The sequence below is a fragment of the Crinia signifera genome, chromosome 4 (assembly GCF_055691185.1).
Source record: "Crinia signifera chromosome 4, ASM5569118v1, whole genome shotgun sequence".
NCBI classification, from domain to species: domain Eukaryota; kingdom Metazoa; phylum Chordata; class Amphibia; order Anura; family Myobatrachidae; genus Crinia; species Crinia signifera.
In genome coordinates, this window is record NC_139220.1 from 185,472,678 (window position 1) to 185,494,537 (window position 21,860).

The 21,860-nt window shown below is 44.9% G+C and overlaps 1 protein-coding gene across 2 annotated transcripts in view; it reads right to left on the reverse strand.

Annotated features, from left to right (window-relative positions):
* Positions 1-21,860, reverse strand: part of LOC146072476 (guanylyl cyclase-activating protein 1-like) — a 58,570-nt gene that overhangs the window by 9,012 nt on the left and 27,698 nt on the right. For both annotated transcript variants that reach the window (XM_083179704.1, XM_083179705.1), the window contains exon 3: positions 2,487-2,577. In XM_083179704.1, the coding sequence (XP_083035830.1) occupies positions 2,487-2,577 (91 nt within the window). The remainder of the gene's footprint in view (positions 1-2,486; positions 2,578-21,860) is intronic.

Sequence of the window (21,860 nt, forward strand, 5' to 3'; positions counted from 1 at the left end):
GTGGCCACAGGACTTAAAAAAAGACCCCACAGCACCCTCAAAAAAAAAAAAGGTGATCACTGATGCGACACTGATTACCAGTGAGGGGCAGCAGGTGCACAACCTTTGGTGCAACTGACAGTGCAACTGGCAGCAACTGACAGGTATATATAAAAAAATAAAAAACCTGCACCCCCAAAAAGTTGCTGATCAGCACAGATATACTGATCAGCACAAAAGGGGGGGTAGCAGACACAAAATATAGCACTCTCTATCACTCTCTGTCACTATCTCTCTCTATCTCTCACTATCTATCACTATCTATCACTCTATGACACTGCAGCAGCAGCACTGACAGTTATATATATAAAAAAAAAACCTGCACCCCCAAAAAGGGGGGGTAGCAGACACAAAATATAGCACTCTCTATCACTCTCTGTCACTATCTCTCTCTATCTCTTTATCTCTCACTATCTATCACTATCTATCACTCTATGACACTGCAGCAGCAGCACTGACAGTTATATATATATAAAAAAAAACCTGCACCCCCAAAAAGGGGGGTAGCAGACACAAAATATAGCACTCTCTATCACTCTCTGTCACTATCTCTCTCTATCTCTCTATCTCTCACTATCTATCACTATCTATCACTCTATGACACTGCAGCAGCAGCACTGACAGTTATATATATAAAAAAAAACCCTGCACCCCCAAAAAGGGGGGGTAGCAGACACAAAATATAGCACTCTCTGTCACTATCTCTCTCTATCTCTCTCTATCTCTCTCTATCTCTCTATCTATAACTCTATCACACTGCAGCAGCAGCAGGAAGTCACAAGAAGTCAGATCCAGGAAGCATCCAGCACGCTACAAGCAGTGATCAGGTGATCAGGTAAGTATTTGCAAGGATCAGGTCAGTATATCACGGCAGATAGGCACGGTGACCGCACTGCACGCAATTCCAGACCGGAATGGCGTCTGCAGTGCAGTCACCGTTAGTTTAAATCACCCTCCATGGCTGTGATTGGTCCGTCGGTCCGACGAACCAATCACGGCCTTTGGGGGCGGGTGGGGTGAGGTGGGGTGACACCAGTGTCACCCTTACACCCCGCGGTGATTGGTGCTGTACTTTACAGCACCAATCACCACCGATCCCTGTGTCACCGGCGAACGTTATTCGCCGGTACACAGAAAACGCTGTAATTGGCTGTTCACATTTGAACAGCCAATCACAGCGATCGCCGACGGGGGGGAGGCATCGCCACCCCCCCTGGGCATGCAGGGACATGTCTGCTGTCAGGGACAGCAGGCATGTTTAAACTGTCACCGCGTCTATAGACGCGGTGACAGTTTAAAGCCATGACGTACATTTATGCCATGCGTCGGGAAGTACATCCCGGCCATGACGTAAATGTACGTCAAATGTCGGGAAGGGGTTAATAAGTATGCTCCAGAAAGTAATCTTTCTTCTTTCCATGTGTTATTGCAAATTTGCAGGCTTTGGAGTTGCTTTGTGGTGCGGGGAAGTGTGACTATATAATGTACTTACAGTTACAGTACCACTGGGCTTGATTATATTGGCTGAGAGTCACCTTGTGGTACAAGTTATGGGGCATACACAAGGGGCAATTTCAGGGCATTTTCTAAGCGATCTCACTAGAACGCTTAATGGGGATACGGTCGAATGGTCGAATTAAGGATGGTTGACAGTCATTAGGTCGACACCATTGGGTTGACACTCAGGAAGGTCGACATGGGTCTAGGTCGACATGGCTGAAGGTCGACAGGAGTCTAGGTCAACATGGATCATGGTCAACAGGGTTGTAGGTCGAAACATGCGTTAGGTCGACATGCGTTAGGTCAACCGTCAATAGGTCGACATGGGGTTTTTCACTGTTTTTTGAGCCGACATGTGCCAACAGGTGGTATTTCATGAGCTACCATCCACTAGGGCGTGGTGGAGAGAATAAAATAGTGCCCGAAGCATGCCGAGCGGACGCGGTGCACTTAAAACTGTGTCCATGGTGACTGTGTCGACATTCGGGTAAAACATATGTGAAAAAACCCATGTCGACCTTTTGACTGTCAACATAACCCATGTTGACTTAACGCATGTGTTAACCTAGACCCCTGTTGACCATGTCCCATGTCGACCTAGACCCCTGTCGACCTTCAGCCATGTCGACCTAGACCCCTGTTGACCTTCCTGTGTGTCAACCCAATGGTGTTGACCTAATGACTGTCGACCATCCTTTGGTCGACCAAATAATCCCAACTCGCTTAGGAAATGCCCCAACATCGCTCCAAGTGTAGGGGCCATAGTCATAAGAAAAAATGTATGTCTAATATGTATATTTATACCCAAGAATGTAATATTTAAATTATAGCCTTGTAGCTGTTTGTTTATAGTGGATGTTACCTTCTAAAATCAGTACAATATATTATGACACAATATCAAGGTTACACCTTGAAAAGAGCAATTTGGTTTTATAATATTTTCTCACCATCTCCATTTATATCAATCTTGTCAAATACTCGATTGGTAAATTCTTCAACTGAGGTGTTATGGTCACAACCATTAATTGCTCGCACTGCCTGGAAGGGGAAAACAAAGCGAAGACAGTTATTAATATGCATAAAGGCTCTAATTCCGATGCCGTTGCTATTGTACGGAAATTGGTCTATATTTTCTAACTGCACATGCGTCTCAGCCTAAGTGCACACATGCGGCAATTGAATTGCAATGGCAGTTACTTTAAGGCATATGGTGGGAATTCTGTGGAACGTCCCAACAGTCACAATCCCGGCTGTTTTCGCCGGCTTCCGTCAATAATTTAACTGTTGGAATCCAATGAATGTGGTGAAAATGGCGAAAACAGCCACAAATTGTCCGCTAAAAAAGTCGCTTCTGACAGCCTTTAATGCTGTTGGTAACGGCATATTAAATAGGCGAGTGCCCATATTTCTTCTGTCGGTAAATATCAGCACAGATTGAATACCCCCTTAAGTCACAAAGTGAGTGACTGGAAGACAGAGTTTGAGGGTGTAAAAGGGAAGTCGTCAGTTAAACGCAGGCAAGCATAAATGACCAGTTTTGATCTTACTTGCTACTGGGAGTCCTCTGTGTCTTAGGAAAGCAACTTGGCCTGCACGTCTACAGAGGCAATTAGAATTTGCGATGATGGTACCGATGTATCAGCAATTATAGGCCAGAAATTATGTGACAGAAGTGGGTGTCCCGATGCTCAGGTTAACTTCTGCCCATATTAGCATATAATTGTAATTGCGTACAACAAAAGATAGCACCAATACACATATATTGTATTATGTACAAATAAATTACATTTGTATTGTATATTTAGATCATGCTTCAATAAAAAAAAAAAAATCATTAAAAAAAAAAAAATATATAGCACCAAAAGCAGCAAGAACAACTGCACCTGAGTGCAGGGACAGATTTCTCACGAGGGCCGTGATACAGGCATGTCGTGACCATTTTAGGGGCATGTCACAGCTAGCAATTTTGTCAGCAGACTGGTGCTGGTGTCTTAGGGTTATAGCGTTGTTCAAACGTGCAATGATGCGTCTGAAGTGAACTAGCTAGTTGGAGTGTTATGGGAGAGTTGCACGCATGTCAGATTCATTCACAGATGCAGCCACAGGCATAGGTGGCCACGTTCAGTGGGATAAACTGCACTTGCATTTTGGCTGGAGAAACTATCAGTGGTGAGAACGATGGTGGCATATAGGGATGCGCCAATCTCTATTACAGAGTGCACAGATACTAAAAGTGAGCATACTGTATCAGTCTTTTGACATTTGACCAAATGGATGAAAGACTGTCTGCATTGGGGTAATTTATGTTCCTGGCTGTAACCTTGATGGGCCAGTGGAGGGCGCTGTAAACAAGAAACCTGGGCATTTGATGTATCTGGAGTGAATACAATAAGGTGAGAAGTATTGGTATACAAGGGCACAGCTGGTACTGGGAGTCAACTAATACCAGGTGCAAGGGCACATGTCTATCCTGCAAGTGGACTTCACCAGGGAGTCCCATAAGGAGCTTTGGACTTCGCTGCACCCAACGGGCAGGTGGTGGCCCCCTGTCTTGGTCTCCTGAACTGAACCATATGTGCTTCACACACTGAAATACAGATACTGGAAGTCTATTAATAGTTGGTCTGGGAACTGATGGTGGTACTATTTGTCTGGAAATAATGGCGAAGTATTCCGGCCTGGGAGCTGATGGTAGTAACTATCGATCTGGGAACCAATGGTGAGGTTCTTCAGCCTGGAAGCTGATGGTGGTACTGGCTGGCAATACCTGGGTAAAGCGCAGATATCCCAACAGGACTATTGGAGATGTTAAACAGAAGGAAAGATACTGGCAGCAGGAGAATACCAGGGTACACTGCAGCAGCAAGACACCAGAAGCTCAAGGCACTGGTTCTGGAATCACTACTTGTATCCCCCCGTTAGCTGCTAATTGGTGACAGAGACACATGACTGCTGCAGGACTTGAGATTGGACAGACGAGTTTACACTGCTGGAGACAGGCTTGAGTCACATGACAATTCTTGGAGACTGTTGATAAGAGTTTAAAAGTCATCTGACCCCAGTGTGACAACAGGAGTGACTCAGAGACATCATGCCATTGGTTCCGTCCGCCAGTGAGTGGTGCATGTGTGCGCCGCAATTCATGACACAGACAAGGGAAGCATAATATGTAAGTTTAATATACTGCAAATACACCTTGATTATTTCCCCACACTCCATTTATATTTTGGCTACATATGTACATATGTGTAGTGCCCGAGAGAGTTAATTAAAAATAAAGGGCACTCTATTTTTTAAATGTACTTAAGTTATGTAACCTGTGAGCCTAGGGCTGACTTTTCAGTGACCCTGGAGTTTGGCCCCACTGGAGTGAGCTATTATTAATCTGGTATTATAATAAATGTACTAGCATATTTGCTATATGTATTTGTCAAACAGCACAGGCCATGCACTCTCTAAGGGTTAGCCAAGGCTCTAAAAATTAGCCCCTACCACTGCACTCCCCTTGGTGGGTCCTTCATGCCCCAGTCTGACACTGCCTGGGAAAGAGAGGCCATTGGTCGTAAAGGGAGCTGACCATCGCATTTCCTGTCAGCGCGGAGCACACAGGTGGAAACCATGGAAGAGGAGCAGCAGCATCACCATTAAAGAGGGATCGCCTGTTGGACCAAGAATGGGAGGAGTGGAGAAGACTCAGACACTGTTGGGAGAGGACATTTCAGACAGAGATCCAGGCCCCATCCAGAGCAGCATTGAAGACTGGGTCGGAGGTGGCAATAGCACTACAACAGAGGGTGAGGTTGCATGGTCCCTCAGAGCAATTCTGCTGTACTAATCTTCCCTTGTTTACTCTTTCTGCTGCAACATTCTGCAAGTTTGGGTATTATTGTGACAGGCTGTGACCTGTCTGTCGGGTGCAGCAAAGTCCATGGCTCCTTGTTCCTGGTGAAGGCCAAGGGCAGGTTAGACCCCGTGCCCTTGTAACTGATATTAGTCAACTCCCAGCCACATGCAGCGTTATCGCCGGTAGATAAAAAGATTGAGTAGGGACTATAAATATCATTATTGCCAGTATTCTCTCACTGGAGAACGCTGGCACTGACAGCTCCCTCAGGACACATTGCTGTGTGTGTGCTAAACAGCGCTTTGTGCTGAGTGATCTGAGCGAGGACCCTGGGGACCCCTCAGCGATCTGAGCGTTTTGCTGAGGGGTCCTCAGCTTTTTCAAACACCTTTGAAAAAGCTGAGGACCCCTCAGCGAAAAGCGTCAGCCACCAGAAACCCCATCCTCTTTCACTACCTATTGTGGATTACATTATTTATGGACACCCTAACCACGACTTGTGCACTTTCTTTGTCATGGATCAGCAGTTTTGCCAGCAAAGGATCACCAGCAGCTGTCACCACTCCACAGGGTATCACTATTCTGCAATATCCACCATGCAGGACTTATCCCAAGAATCATGAGTGGCATCAAATTGTCCTAGCTCAAATCCAAAAGCTGTCATCTGCATTAAAAGTCCATCATGGGAACAGGGATCCATATAAAGAGGATAAAGAGGGGTGTCTATTTCCTTAATATATGATTAATCAAAGCCAAGATCACTTTCAATTATTTTTTACATTTCTTTGTATTTAATATGTGTTATTAATCCATAATAGCAGCTGTTAATAAATGTTTATATTTTAATATACACTTTTATGTGATATTTATCAGTCCTCAAAGCGCAGTTTCTTTTTTTCCTTTTCTTTTTGCACACATAGGGCGGTATTCAATGTGAATACCGGCGAGGTGCAGCGAATCCTGTTTAGGATTCGCTGCACATTCGCCACGTTCCGGAGCCTCGCCGGCTCCGGTATTCAACGAGTCAGGGGCTCGCTGCCCCTGACCGGCGAATATGAGCTCCTGCGGCGAACGCCGCAGGGAGCCTGAGGACGGTGGCAGGCAGAGAGATGGAAGTCTCTCTGCCTGCCCCAGAACGTTTGTGGGGGGGAGTAGGGCTCCCCAGGTGCCAGGCAGCACAGGCTGCCCCCCGGGGGTACCAGCAGGGGACCGCGTATATTCACTACACCCGATCGTAACGATCGGGTGCAGTGAATATATGAATATCTAATGAGCGGCTCGGCTCCGGCGCCCCCTGCTGGCTGCTGTGTAAAAAAAATATTTATATCCAGCACATGAATAAAAATAGCATGCCCCTCCTCAGAATAAAATTCCTGATTTTTTTACACCAAATGTAAAAAACAAAACACTTTATTTTAAAAGTTCACATTCCACTTCTCCATAAAAAGATAGCGATTGCTACTCGGTGAATCATGGCGAAAAAAACCTTCAAATGTATTCGCCATGTGGTCATTGAATAGGGTGATTCACCGTTTTTGTCAAAAATTCGCCAAACAGCACAAATTCGCCATAAAAACATGGCAATTCAGGCTCATTGAATACAGCCCATAAGGGACTGACTATCCCTTTAAATACAGTATAACTGTTGCTGTTTAGGGAAGTCCATAAACAGCACCTGGAGTTTTACCCATTAGGGGAAATTATTCCTTTGGTCTATCTTTTAGGTGAGAGAATAAATTCACAAATGTAGTCCCCTAAATCCATCCCTGGATGATTAATGTGTTGTTCCTTGTTTAACATATCTTTGTAAGGTTAGTGGGTCACATTTAAATTAATCCCCACAATTCTGTCCTTTAGCAGATTATCGCTCTTAATAGGCACAGATTAATAATAACGAGTCTTAAATCCATTTATACTGACAGGACAGCTCAAGAATCACCTTCAGACACGTCTAAGTAATTCTAAGGACAGATTAGGTATATGAGGAACGATAATGAAACATGTACTGAAACAGCGTTAGTTGGAGGTCTGGATTGAGCCTTAACTGGATTAATAATGAATTCTCTACACATGAAACAATAATAGCAAATTGGCCAGGTTGCTCTATCGGCAGTGGCGTAACTAGGTACATGTGGGCCCCATAGCAAAAGTTTGTGAGGGCCCCTATTTATCACCTAATGCTGAATAATGTATGCAGCATATGATACTTTGACAGGCAAAGTGGGCCCCTCTCAGCTCTGGGCCCCATAGCAGCTGCACCCCCTGCACCTATGGTAGTTACGCCCTTGTCTATCGGTGTAGTAGCAATGTACCGATGTTCGGTACATTGCGCATGTGCAGCACCCGTATTGTGCAGGTTCAGTATGAGTCCTGTGTCATCCCTCCCACAGCGGCTGCAAATTTTGGGTGATTGACAGTCTGCAGCCATTTGAGGACGTGGAGGTGGCTGTGGTTGTCTCTAGTTTAGAAAGCGGAGGCGTGTTGCCTCCATTTTATACCGTGACTAGTGTTGCCGTCTATGGGGAGAAATTCCTGGTCTCAGTGATGGAGCTGTGGTGTAATGGTGTGTACACACTTGTACAATGTGCATGAGATTTTGACTATATAGTCAAAATTTCATCTGGATCGCAAAGGTTTTAACCCTTGCGATCCCGACGCGCGCTCCCGTATCACAGCCAGAAAGTCTTGGCTGCATAGACTATATAGTGCAGATCTGCACTATATAGTCTAAATTTTAATATAGTCTACATTGTACAAGTGTGTACACACCATAAAACTCATCCGGCTGGTGTTGCCGGTGATCCGATGTGTGTCCCCAGATGCAGCACTGAATCACACATGCCACAAGCATCTATTTATATCAGACGCCTCCTGCTACATTACCATATGTTACCAATACTAGCCATGCTTTCTACAACTGGACCTGAATCAGGCCCCAGGTTAGCGGATAATTACTACTTTACTTAACTACTTTTAAATTTGCCAACCCAGAGATCCCAAAGTTTGTGGTGCGTGGCAAATTGTGTCATAATGACCACACAATGCTATGTAAATCATGTTCTCAAGCCCTCAGACGACTCACACTGTGATCCTCTTACTTGTTTGTAGATCTAATTAGACCTAAAGTGATAACTGTATCTAATGGCAACAACTGTGCAACTTATTTAGTATTTTAGTTTGAGGGAGGATAAAAGTAGTTGTCAGGGTGCACAATAGTTATATATAGCACTTTTTTATTATCTCAGCTAGTTCCTCTTCTGTAACGGAGTTACAGTTACTGCATGGGAAGTAGCACATTTTAATTATGCTAGCTAGTTCCACTTCTGCAAATGTAAATATTTCCCCCCTGTAGGTCATGAGCGGAATGGGAATTGTATTTAGCCTATCTTATTATTTGTGTCTACATCCACTTCTGTTATTGTACCAAGTGCATGAATTGAAGTGGATGTAGCCCATGTATTATGTTGTGTCTTCACCTACTTCTGTTTATGTACGTTTAGCCCCCTTGCTGGATTTAGCCAATTTAATATAATGTGTCTAGAACCACTTCTGATTTTGTACCAAAGGGGTGATTCACTAGCATTTGATCCCAGTCTAGTCGTGCTGGGGACTGATGGTGTGGCTCTGCGCATATTTGTGCATGTGTAGTTCCGCAGTGCGAATGCCTTTGGCGACTAGCACAGTCACCAAGGTGTTCGTACGAGTGTTCGTCTTTGTGTTCGTCTTTGGCAGGAGAATGCCCAGCATTTTATGGATGCCCCTGTGAAAACTCTGGGCATTCCTATGCCTACTGGGGGCAGACGGCTGATGGCACATGACATACAAATTCAAAATTCATACATGTGCGGCCATGATAAAAGTAAGTACAATCTTACTTTTATCTATGAAGAGTAAGAATAATTATTCGATGGTGAGCGACCATCAACTGTTTTTCTTCTGTTATGCCGCATGCGAGGGGCTGTGTTATCTTACACATCTGCTCGCATCATACCAAGTGGATTTGGCGGTGGGGAGCGGGCGTGCAGCGGTAAGTCACTCTAAGCAGCGGGCGACTGCTGCTTAACTAGTGGTGATGAATCACTCATCAAAGTACACCAACTGAAGTGGATCTAGCTAATGTTTTATATTGTGTGTACAACCACTTCTGTTTATGTACGTTTTAGCCCCTTTGCTGGTCAGATACAAAATTTGAAAGGTATTTAGCTCAATTTATATTAAAAAGCATAGTTCCCTTTCTGTTAATGTAGCTGGCAGATTAAGATGGCAGCTGCTGACTTTTACTTCTAAACTGATTGGCTGCGCGTCAGCAGAGTGCATCCCCGGGCCGCAATTGGGAGTAAAATATGTGCTATAGCGCGTATTTGTGATCACTGCACAACACGCCACCACTTCCCATTGGCCAATACACCAGCTCCCCTGACATGACCCCGGTGCACAAGTCGAAGGAAATGGAATCAAATAGGCGGTTTCGAAAAATAATCTGTGATTGCAGCCAAAATGGGGGCAGTAATGCCCCCATTTTGCGGCTCTACTGAAATACCTTTTGAGCTGACCCTGGACATAGGCTTGTGTGGAGAGGCACAGGAAAAGTGGGTGTATAAGGTTATAGAGATATATTGGGGAAAATTTACTACGCTAAAATCATAAAAATAGGTGTATTCGTATACAACAACACAACTATTTTTTACAAATTCGTATTTTCGGGATTTACTGCCCCGAACATACGTGAATTCGTATTCATGGCAAATTCGTATTTGTATTTAAAAGTACGAATGTATACGTTATCGACAAAATACGAATAGGAATCACCAGTCAAAAGAATGGGGATTCCTAATTTAGTTAGCGGCGGTAAACTGCTGCTAATTGCCGGCTAAATTCGCCAGGAAAATACAGTTAACTTTCCTGGCATATTTGGCAGAAGCCTGCACGGATCAGTCAGATCCATGCAAGCTTCAGTGTAAAAAGAAAAATAGAAAAAATAAGTAACGGCGCCCACGACAACACCCTTTGTGCCTGCGGGACAATCTATGAGGGCTACTATTACAGTGTAAAAAATTCAAGGGTATTATCCCTCAATTAAAGTATTGTCTTTCATTTACACTGCAATTTATGTTTGCACTGCCCAGTTTCTGATATACTAAAGGGGGAACACGTACAAGTGGGGCACACTAAGGGCCTTATTCTGGTTAGGTCGGTGAAACGTACGTACGGTCCGTTTCACCGTACGTTTCCCATATGCGGACGGTGAGCGTAAGTCCGCCCACAGAACAGCCGCATACGGACGGTCACAAACACCGAAAATGGGGAGTGGCGTACACTTGAGCGTACGCCAACGTATACGGACGGTTCTCCGCTTAGACACGTTAACTGGCGTACAACAGAGCATACGCCACAGTATACGGACGGATCTTGTCCGTTTTCACACCGACACCTTCCTTATATCTGAGCGTATGCCACAGTGCAAGTAGAAATTGAGTCCAAAAACATCCCTGTTGCTCTTAGATGTGGTTTATGTGTCTTTTTCATATAAAAAAACTGGTATGTTTGTGCTACAGTGAAAAAGTTGACACATGTCGACTCCTGTGAATTTAGTGTTCTGCTTTTTAAAGTAGAAAACAACACTTTCTGAACGGGTGTAGATGGTTATAAAATAACTACCTGGACATATATAACCAGGTATTAGAATGAATATTACCTAAAATTAAACCAACCTTTACATGTTGAGAAGTGTAGAAAGATAAGGTTCCAATGTGTTTGAGGGCTGTGTGTGGCTTGCAGGTAGTGAAATAATGCTTTTCACTTAATAGACTGCACCATTGCTTATTACATTCAGGTGTATGTGTTTGAGTAGTAATCAGCATTAATTAGCAGACCCAGGCGTCCACTCTCATACGGTATCTCTAGCGTTGGTCTGGAGCTATCTTTGACGTCCGCCTGTTTTTGGGCCAAAATGCATGGCGCGTTCGCCAATCGAGCGGTTGTAGCACCGTACATTTTTGGTGCACACCCCCGTATACGCCCATGTTTATGCCCAGTTTTCCTCATTATTCCGGCCGCTCCCCTAAAACCGCCCCCATGCCGCCCATATTGACAGTACTCTTGCGGACAGGTTTTTTCGCACGGAGAGACCCGTCCGTGAGCGGTGTGAGGTCAAAAGCTACGCATGCGCAGATGAAAAAAAAACGATCCGCCCGTATACGGTCCCACCGTTCTGAGCAGAATAAGGCCCTAAGTGAGGATTCATATCCTTTTTATTACATGTTGTTATATGTCAGTTTGCATGGTTTTATTTCGCAACTATTTTTTAAAATGATAAATTAAAAGTAATATGTTTTAAGAGTTAAGTCCTTCTTTTGGTGCACCAGCACAAGACACTCTTTTCTGTCTCCCACTTTGTACATCCCCAGCTTCTCCTCATTATGGTTTGGTGTTTGGTTTAGCGTCTCACTCTCTTCTCTTTCCTACCTCTAACTGAAAATCTCCCCCCACCCTCTATCTAGATATTTCCCTGACATCCCTCTTCCCCTTTTGTTCCCTGACATTATCGCTCTCTCTTGATACTGTCTTTCTCTTTCCATGATATTCTCTATAACTCATTCTTGCACTCCTCCCTGTCTGTCGCTCCTCTCTCTATCATACCCTATTTTTCCATAGAGTCCCATCTCTCCATGACCCCCACTCTCCAGCTCCTCTTTTTCCTCTGATCTCTTTTCCCAACACGGTCTGTGTCTCTCACGCGCTACATATGCAGAGATTTGTGCCAGAGATTCATAACGGGAGATTCAGCATGAGAGATTTCACTCTCTCAGATAATGAGCCACATACAGAGAAATTTCTGTCAGGGATTCATAATAGGAGATTCAGCACGGGAGATTTCAAAATTGTCACAGAAAGTGACGTAAAAAACTGCACTTGATCACAAAAATAATGGTTTATGGTATAGACAGTAATTTCCTAAATAAACGTATAAATAAAGGCAGAATAGAAGGTGGATAAACGCATTTTGGAGCCCGCTCTAGCCCTACTGTATACCAGTCACAAGCGCTTTGGATTACAAATACCCCACTGTGGACTTGGACATCTTTTGGGGTGGAACCAGCACCTGGAGCCTATCTCCCACAGCAGGGAGTGAACAACATACTGCAATATAGCACAGGGTTGCCGACTTTAACATTCTCCTCTCCGGGAGAAGCCCGGAGAGGAGAGTTTCAGCAGCCGCTCAGGGGGCGGGGCTTACGAGTGACATCACTAAGCCCCACCCCCATGCTGTTAAAGCAGCGAATTCACGGATCTCCATGGAGGGGGCGGGGCTAAAATGACGCGATTGTGCCGTTTTAGCTCCGCCCCCTCCTCTGAGACCCGAGGATTGCGGCATTTTAATGCCGCGATCCGGGGGTCAGCGGGGGTCCCCCCTGAATCCGGGAGGGTTGCCCACCCTTCCAGGGGCCGGGAGGGGGTACCCGATTTTCGGGAGACTCCCGGAAATTCCGGGAGGGTCGGCAACCCTGATATAGCAGCAGCTAATGCTCAGATAAAGGACTTGGTCACCCATAATCCATCACAGTGAGAATCCACAAATCCATATGGGACTGGTAACTATTGCTCATTTTAAGGTTGATATTGCCTCATAATAACATCTATGCAGCCATAAGCCTCATAGCCAGCCCATGCCTTGTATGTTATATGGTGTATGTCTTGTATGTATTTTTTGAGTGTCATTTTCACATGTAAATGCACATTTTTAAATTGGTGTATTATATGATCTTTTATTAAAAGAAAAGATTATTTGTATCTTCCTAAGGGAAACGGTCATCTGTCAGATCAGACTTAGGTCGACAGTCATTAGGTCGACCCCGGAAGGTCGACTGGCCCCAAGGTCGACAGGGTTAAAGGTCGACATGGGTCAAGCTCGACATGACTTAAGGTCGACATGGGCCAAGGTCGACATGGGTTTAAGTCGACAGTCATTAGGTCGACATGAGTTTTTCACTGTTTTTATAGCCGACATGTGCCGACAGGCAGTATTTCATGCCCTACCATCCACTAGGGCGTGGTGGGAGAATAAAATAGTGTGCCCGAAGCATCGCGAGCGATGCGAGGGGCTGCGGTTCAACTCCAACTGTGTCCATGTCGACTCGTATAAAAAAAACAGTGAAAAACTCATGTCGACCTAATGACTGTCGACCTAAACCCATGTCGACCTTGGTCCATGTCGACCTTAAGTTATGTCGACCTTGACCCATGTCGACCTTTAACCCTGTCGACCTTCCGGGGTCGACCTAATGACTGTAGGCCTAAGTGTGTTCTGACAGATGTACCGCTTCCTTTCCTAAACAGTGCCTCGTTGTTACTTATTATTGAGTGGAGCAGCGCCACCTGGTGGTGATATACTATCCCCACATATACCTTTCTGCTTTTTGTTTACAGAGATACACAATCTCTCTGTATAGGTGGCAGCGGAATCGGTTCATGGGTGACATTTATTAGAGATCGATGTTGGGTTTTTGGCGATTTTTATTGCAAAAACGGACGTTTTTGAATTTTTTTCCCAAATCGACTACTTAATGGGTGGCGATTTGCGGCATAAATCACACTTTTTGCCGCGAAATTGCACTTTTTGCCGCGAAATCGCACTTTCTGAAAGTGCGATTTTTTTTTAACTCCGGAATTCGCATCCAGATGTTTTCCCCATTGAAAAAGATACAATTCGCATTTTTAATGAGATGCGAATTTGGAAATCGCCAAAAAAAAATGGTCTAAAGTTCCAAAAAAAAATAGACCTGATCCTGACTGGCGATTTTGTCAGAAACATGGCGATTATGTCAGAACCATGCACAGATCATTGTGATCTGTGTATGGTTCTTTGGTAAAATATGTGTAAAAGTAATAAAAAAAATTGGCGTGAGGTCCCCCCTCCTGTACATAACTAGCCCCGGGCTCATTGAGCCGGACCTGGTTCCAAAAATACGGGGGACAAAAAGCAAAGGGGTCCCCCGTATTTCTGAAACCAGCCCCGGACTCTTGGACCGGTCCTGGTTCCAAAAATACGGGGGACAAAAAATCTGGGGTCCCCCGTATTTTGAAACCAGCACCGGGCTCCAACAGCCCGCAGTGTCATGCCAAAGCCGGGGGACACTTTTTACACAAGGTCCCCCGGCCGTACCATGAGCACCGTGACCTTGGACGGGGTACCTGGAGGAGTGGGGACCCCCCAATAAAGGGGGTCCCCCCCCCCCCCAGGCTTCACCCGTCCAGGGCTGAAGCCCGGGGCTGTCACCGGCGTCCCTGGCCATTGGACGCCGGCCTGATATGGTTAAATTCACATTCCTAACATTGCTTAATACAGGAGAACTACAAGTGCCAGCAGACCTCCCCCGCAGGCTGGGACTTGGAGAACCACAAGTCCCAGCATGCAGGGCATTAATGGGCCCGCTGGGACTTGTAGTCCACCTGTAAAAAGAATGTTAAAATAAAACACACACACACAGAAAAGTAAAACTTTATTACATACACACACATTCACACACCTCACTTTTACACCCACATTCTTACCGATCCAGGATCCAGCGCTGGTCTCTCTGCAGCAGAGCCAGACAGCCCGCACTGACAGCGGGCTGACCGGCTTTCTCCGATGCAGCTAACAGCTTCTGTCGCGCTGTTCTGGAAAAAAATTTGATTTAAAAAAACGGCGATACAGGGCGATTTGAGCAAAAATTGCATTTTCGGAAAAACGGTAAACACAAAAAATCTCGCCCCATCTGTCAGAACAGACTTAGGTCTACAGTCATTAGGTCGACCCCAGAACGTCAACTGGTCCCAAGGTCGACAGGGTTAAAGGTCGACATGGGTCAAGGTCGACATGGCTTTATGTCGACATGGCCCAAGGTCGACATGGGTTTAGGTCGACAGTCATTAGGTCGACATGAGTTTTTCACTGTTTTTTTACCCGAATGTCCACACAGTCGACATGGACACAGTTGAAGTTGAACCACAGCTCCTCGCATCGCTCGCTTCTCTCGCAATGCTTCGGGCACACTATTTTATTCTCCCACCACACCCTAGTGGATGATAGGGCATGAAATACCGCCTGTCGGCACATGTCGGCTCAAAAAACAGTGAAAAACTCATGTCGACCTAATGACTGTCGACCTAAACCCATGTCGACCGTGGCCCATGTCGACATTAAGTCATGTCGATATTGACCCATGTCGACCTTTAACCCTGTCGACATTGGGGCCAGTCGACCTTCCGGGGTCGACCTAATGACTGTCGACCTAAGTTTGATCTGACAGATGACCGTTTCCCGTGGCAGCAGCCCTACTCAATTGTCTAAATTAATTAAGTGTAGAATCTCATCCCCTGGTGAAACAGCCAGCGCTACTGAGTGATTTATTCACTGCCTTTTCCCAGGTAAGCTTTTATACTTATACAACTGTAGTGTCTTGTTGGTATATAGATATATATACTGTAGGTGTGGAAGTATTGCAGCTTGTGACAATGCAGATGTCAGAATCCTGGCTGTCAGCATTTAGCAGTTAGGCTACAGGAATGGGGGTTAGGGTTTATTAGGAGCCTTACGGCTCTCCTGCAGCTGCCGCGGGTCCCAGAGCACTCGTCTCGGCTGTCTAGGCAACCGGGACTTCACTGCGCTACCGGTCCTGAACTTCCGGTGAGGGACGGCGTCGCCTCGGTGGTTGCCAGGCAGCCAGGACGCCTCCCTCCACCGACGTCTCCTCTTCCCCACGGGGACACCAGGCAGCCGCAGCGCCCAGACTCTAATCAGGAACACCTTATGCAGCACTCTAAATTAGTTTTGGGCAGACCCTTTATGTTTATTGGATGGGGACTCCTTTATACAGTAGGTAGCTCTCTAACGCCGGATATAGAGAGTTCTATGTATGGAAAGCTTTCCTGCTCTGTTCATGGAGTCCGGTCCTGTGTTATCTGAAACCTGTCCGTGGAACAATTTGTATTATATCTTGTGTCCTGTGAAGTGATTCCTTCATTGGGAACCCCCAGGTATTGCTGTTTAAGTTATTGGTGCATAGGATTATGTTTTCTGGACTCCATTGAAAAATTATTAAAAATTTACTTTTATTATAATTCCCATAAAATTCCCATTAAATTGGGTATGATCTTCAGTATTTTGCTAATAAGGCTTTAAAAATATATTATTCTAAAAGAATGTGTGAAAAGTGTTGAAAAATAGTGATTAAAAAACAGTTATATACTGTTTTACAATGGTTATATTAGCCCAGAGAATATAACTATAAACAAGAATAAGGCACCCTTAGCAAATCATCCATTCGCAGCTGTGAGGAGGGGGTGGGCGTCCATGCGGGCGGGCGTACTTTAAAAAAACAAACAAGTAATTCCTGTGAATAGGTGATTAGGCCCCGCCCCAGTGCATTGTTTTGCTCATGGCCTACAATCCGGGGCATAACCAGAACTTTGTGGGCCCCATAACAACATTTATTGAAGGGGCTCTCCACAGAAGTTATTAATTTTATGCCTCATAATAGTGCCCTAGTTCAGTGATTCCCAACCCTGGTCCTCAAGTACCCCCAACAGTGCACTTTTGCAGGTCTCCACACAGAATCACAAGTGCTATAATTAGCTCCACCTGTGGATCTTTTCAAATGTGCCTAAATAATGAGTGCACCTGCAGGGAGACCTGAAAAACATGCACTGTTGGGGGAACTTGAGGACCAGGGTTGGGAACCACTGCCCTAGTTAATTTTCTGAACAATAGTAGTGCTTTAGTTTATTTTATGTCATCATACTGTAGTTCCGTAGTTTACATGATGGTACATAATATGGCTGCAAGTACACATTATGTCATACAGTATTCCCAATTCACAGTAGGACAGTGTGTCCAGTTCAAATTATTCCACACTATAGTGACACATTAAAATGAGCAGATCAGATTATGACACATTAGAGCCCTCATATTCATACTGTGCTTCATTACAGTGCCCTTCAGATCAAATTATGCCACATTACAGTGCCCCCTTACCATCAAAACCTCCACTATATACTGTACACCTGTCACTGAAAATGTCACACACTTCAAGCTGGACAATGGATCAGTACCAATGGCTTAGAAGGCAAACATGAGAAATTGGTCTGCAACTTTATAACCTGGGTCAAGTCCCTTCTAAGCCTCTTGACTGGATGTTTGACTTTGCTTATTTTAGCCGAGAGCTCTGTTGTGCAAATTTTGTGCAGAGCTTTATTGCACACGGGGGCTCCTAAGAGATGGGGACACTGAGTAATACACACCCCTACCTTAATCAGGATCTGGCCATATCCAATACCTGACCTGCTGATTGGTCCGCCATACTATATAGCAATGATTCTGCAAGATACTGCCCAACACTCACTGGTTAGAGAGAGCACATACTTCAGATTCTACAGAGATGCCTCTTCCTCTTCCATGAACTGGAACAATTTTCAGGCATTTTCTGAGCAATTTTACTAAATCGCTCAGAAAATGCCTGAAAATGCATGTATATCGCTGTGTATATAGCCCACACAGCGATTTACATGCGCGCACCCGCCGTTCTGAATCTGCCCAAGATTCAGAATGGACAGGCTGTACAATTCAGAGCAGTCGCTCAGAAAGCTCCTGCTCATCTCCCGCATGTGTGGCCGCGGGCAGATGAGCAGGGCTGTTCTGAGCGGCTGAAGCCCCGCTGAACGCCACCGCTGCACCTTAGGACAGTGGACACCAGAGTCCGGACACCACCGCAGCCGCTGATCCCGACGACATCAGGCACCGCCGGAGACTACCGCCGAGCCGATGACGTCACACCGCCGAAGACCGCAGCCCCTCCTGATAACGCCGCGGGACAGAGAGGCCGTGATGCTGGACTACGGAGTAGGTAAGTATATATTTTTTTTCCACTGTGCCACCAATGTTTGGGGGGGCGAATATAACCTCTGACTCAGGGGTTAATTATTTAGCCCTGTCTGAGCACAGTAAGCATCTGGCAGAAACAATATACCACCAACGTAATATCTTTTCATTTCTCCATCCTGGGGTGGGGGACCCACGCACTCATTAATATCTCCACCAATATATACCACATATATATATATACCTTGGAGCGTATATTGCTGAAATTAACACGCAACTTGCGGACACCTCTGTCTATGAAAAATTAGACCACGATCCCACCACCAGATTCAAAAAAGAATTGGATGATATTCTGGATACAACAGTACAACAACAACTCATTTCTTCTAATATTAAAGATGCCTTACAGAAAGAATGGCCGCGCATTCCTGCGCTATACACTATACCTAAGTTACACAAGAATGCCATTAACCCTCCGGGGAGACCAATTATTGCTGCCAGAGACTCCCTATATTACGATGTATCGAAATACCTTGACCACTACCTCCAACCTCTCATACAAATACATCCAAGATTTCTAAAAGATACGACTACGTTTTTACAGAAACTCAATACATGGTCGCCATTGCCCTTCAAGTGTTTGCTATGCACCATTGACGTGGCTAGTTTATATACTAGCATTCCACATCGTGCTGGAATAGAGGCTGTGAGAAGATTCCTAACCCACAACCTCAACTACACCGGACCAGATCTGGGTCTATTTCTACAGCTCCTAGAGTTGACACTATCAAGAAACTATTTTCTTTTCAATGGTGCAATACACATCCAACGCTCGGGGGTGCGATGGGATCCTGTGTAGCGCCCAGTTTCGCGAATATATTCATGTTTGAGACTGAGGAGGATTTCTTCTTCACTGACCCCCAAATTTCGGAGAATATTTTGGGGTACACTAGATACATTGACGATATTTTCCTGTTATGGTCGACCTCTCAATTGCAGTTTGAAACTGCCATCAGCAACATAAACGCTCTTAATTCCACCATAAAACTTACGTTTGAATGCAGCTATGAATCGGTGCATTATCTGGATGTACAAATCACTCAAAACAACGATGGCCTCCTACAGACAAGTATGTTTTATAAGAAAACAGACCGCAATACCATACTACAGGGAGAAAGCCACCATCCACCACCTTTGAAAAATGCCTTGCCGTTTTCTTAATTCTTGAGAATTGTTCGCATCTGCAGTGATCACGCCGACGCATTGGCACAAATTGATTCCATGCTGTTAAAATTCCTCAAGAGAGGCTACCATCATAAAACGCTGATGAAAGCCAAAACAAAAGCCCTAGCCATTACTATACAAGAGGCACTGGCACCCAAAGTCCAATCTGACAACCAGAACAGGATCGTATGGCCACAAGACTTCAGCACCACCAGTAAAGAACTCATGAAATCCGCCAAAGCTACCTGGCCCATTGTATCTGGAGACCCGCAATTAAAAAGCTTGAAAAACTCCACTATCTTACCATCATATCGCAGAGGAAGGAATCTCAAGGATGAACTCATCCACAACGATATTACGGGTATGGACGTAGTCAGACCTAGTCACTTCCTAACAAGAAAGCCTGGCAACTACCGTTGCACAGGCTGTGCTACCTGTAGCACCATGGAGATTGGTGATACCTTCAGACACCCGGCATCGGGTCAAATCTTTAAAATCAAGTACCCCCTGACTTGTTCTAGTCGATATGTTGTATACCAAATTCAGTGTCCTTGCAGTTTACTATATATTGGTAAAACCACCAGACAGCTGAAAGAAAGAATAGCTCTACACCGCTCACACATACGTGCCGCACTAGAGGGAAAACCCATGGATCAGCCGGTGGCTAGACACTACAGAGACTTTCACCACTCCATTACAAACATCAAATGCAAAATGATAGACTGGGTACCACCCAATCGTAGAGGAGGAAAAATCTTGTTACAGCGAAAGACTCTCTTGATTTACAAACTGCAAACCATTCATCCCTCTGGTCTCAACGAAATGCTGTCATTTACCCCGTTCCTATAGTTTAATTCCGTTTACTCATATGCCTTTCACCTCTTAAGTATTTGTATGGTGTCCTCCTTTGTTTCCACAGGAATATCTATCTCCATCCATATATTTAACGTATTGTATGCATAGTGATGGCAATTGCTGCATAACACAGAGCCCCAGCTCTGTCACGCACGGATTGCGTTTAGTGTTTCCCTCTGAATACTCATAGTTGAGTCCATTACTCCAGGAATTCCTAAAACTACAGCTGTTTTTGCTTCTGTCCGATTGGATTATTTTATTGAAATCTTTCTTTATATGTTTATTTCACAGTATGTGGGTTGCCCCCAGTGATCCGACTGCTATTCTGCAGGAAGTCTGGCCTTTTCTGCAATCTGCTGGCGGCCGCAGCAACATTCAGTTAGGATGGGCGTAAGTACGCGCCCCCTTCCCCATGGCAACCCCAGACGCTGGTGTGAACACGCCCCCCCTGTGATGCCGGGCCGTCAGCGCTGATGCGCAACAATGACGTCATCTGACTCCGGGACGGAGCGTGGTTGGTGAGAGGTGCACAAGTTTGTAAGTATGTCTATATATTTCATGTATGTACAGCACCATGTTATGTCTTGATAAAAGTGACCAGATTACTGAAACGTTATAAATAAACGTACTACTACTACTACAGACCTTGTGTCCACTACGTTATTATTGCAGCAGAGTGCCACCCGTTCCTTGGACATATAAGTACATTTCTTTTGGAGGGGCACCTGCACAGTTGTTTTAGCACTGGAGTGCCGGTCATGTGTATATATATATATATATATATATATATATATGTGTGTGTGTGTGTGTGTGTGTGTGTGTGTGTGTGTGTGTGTGTGTGTGTGTGTGTATCTATATATATATATATATATATATATATGCGTGTGTGTGTGTGTATATATATATATATGTGTGTGTGTATATATATATATGTGTGTGTGTGTATATGTGTATATGTATATGTGTATGTGTATATATGGATAATAGCCTGGCACTCTCCTTGTTAAAGGTCTCTGTGGTCCGGTGCTCTCTGTCCCTTTGGGGGGAGGTATATGCTGCAACGAATAGGCACTCTGGACACTTTCAACATTCAGTCAAATAGAAAATAAGACACAGCTCACACTAGCTGCAGTTGTCAACGTTTCGGGTTACTACCCTTTATCAAGACATGTGCATGTGTATGTGTATATATATATTTGTGTATATATATATATATATATCTCTGTGTGTGTGTGTGTGTGTGTGTGTGTGTGTATATATACACACACACAGTGCAGTTTGGTGGCATGTGCGGCTGTGACAGTCGTGACAGATTTGAAATCTCCCCTGCTGAATCTCCCAATTTGAATCTCTGACACAAATCTCTCTGTATGTGGCTCATTGTCTGAAATGAGCCACAAGAGTGAAATCTCTTGTGCTGAATCTCCCGTTATGTATCTCTGGCACACATCTCTGCGTATGTAGGGCCCTTGAGTGTCAGCAGAGGAAGTGATACTGATTGTCCCCTGCTGTCATTATCATGTAGTGTTTAAAAAAACA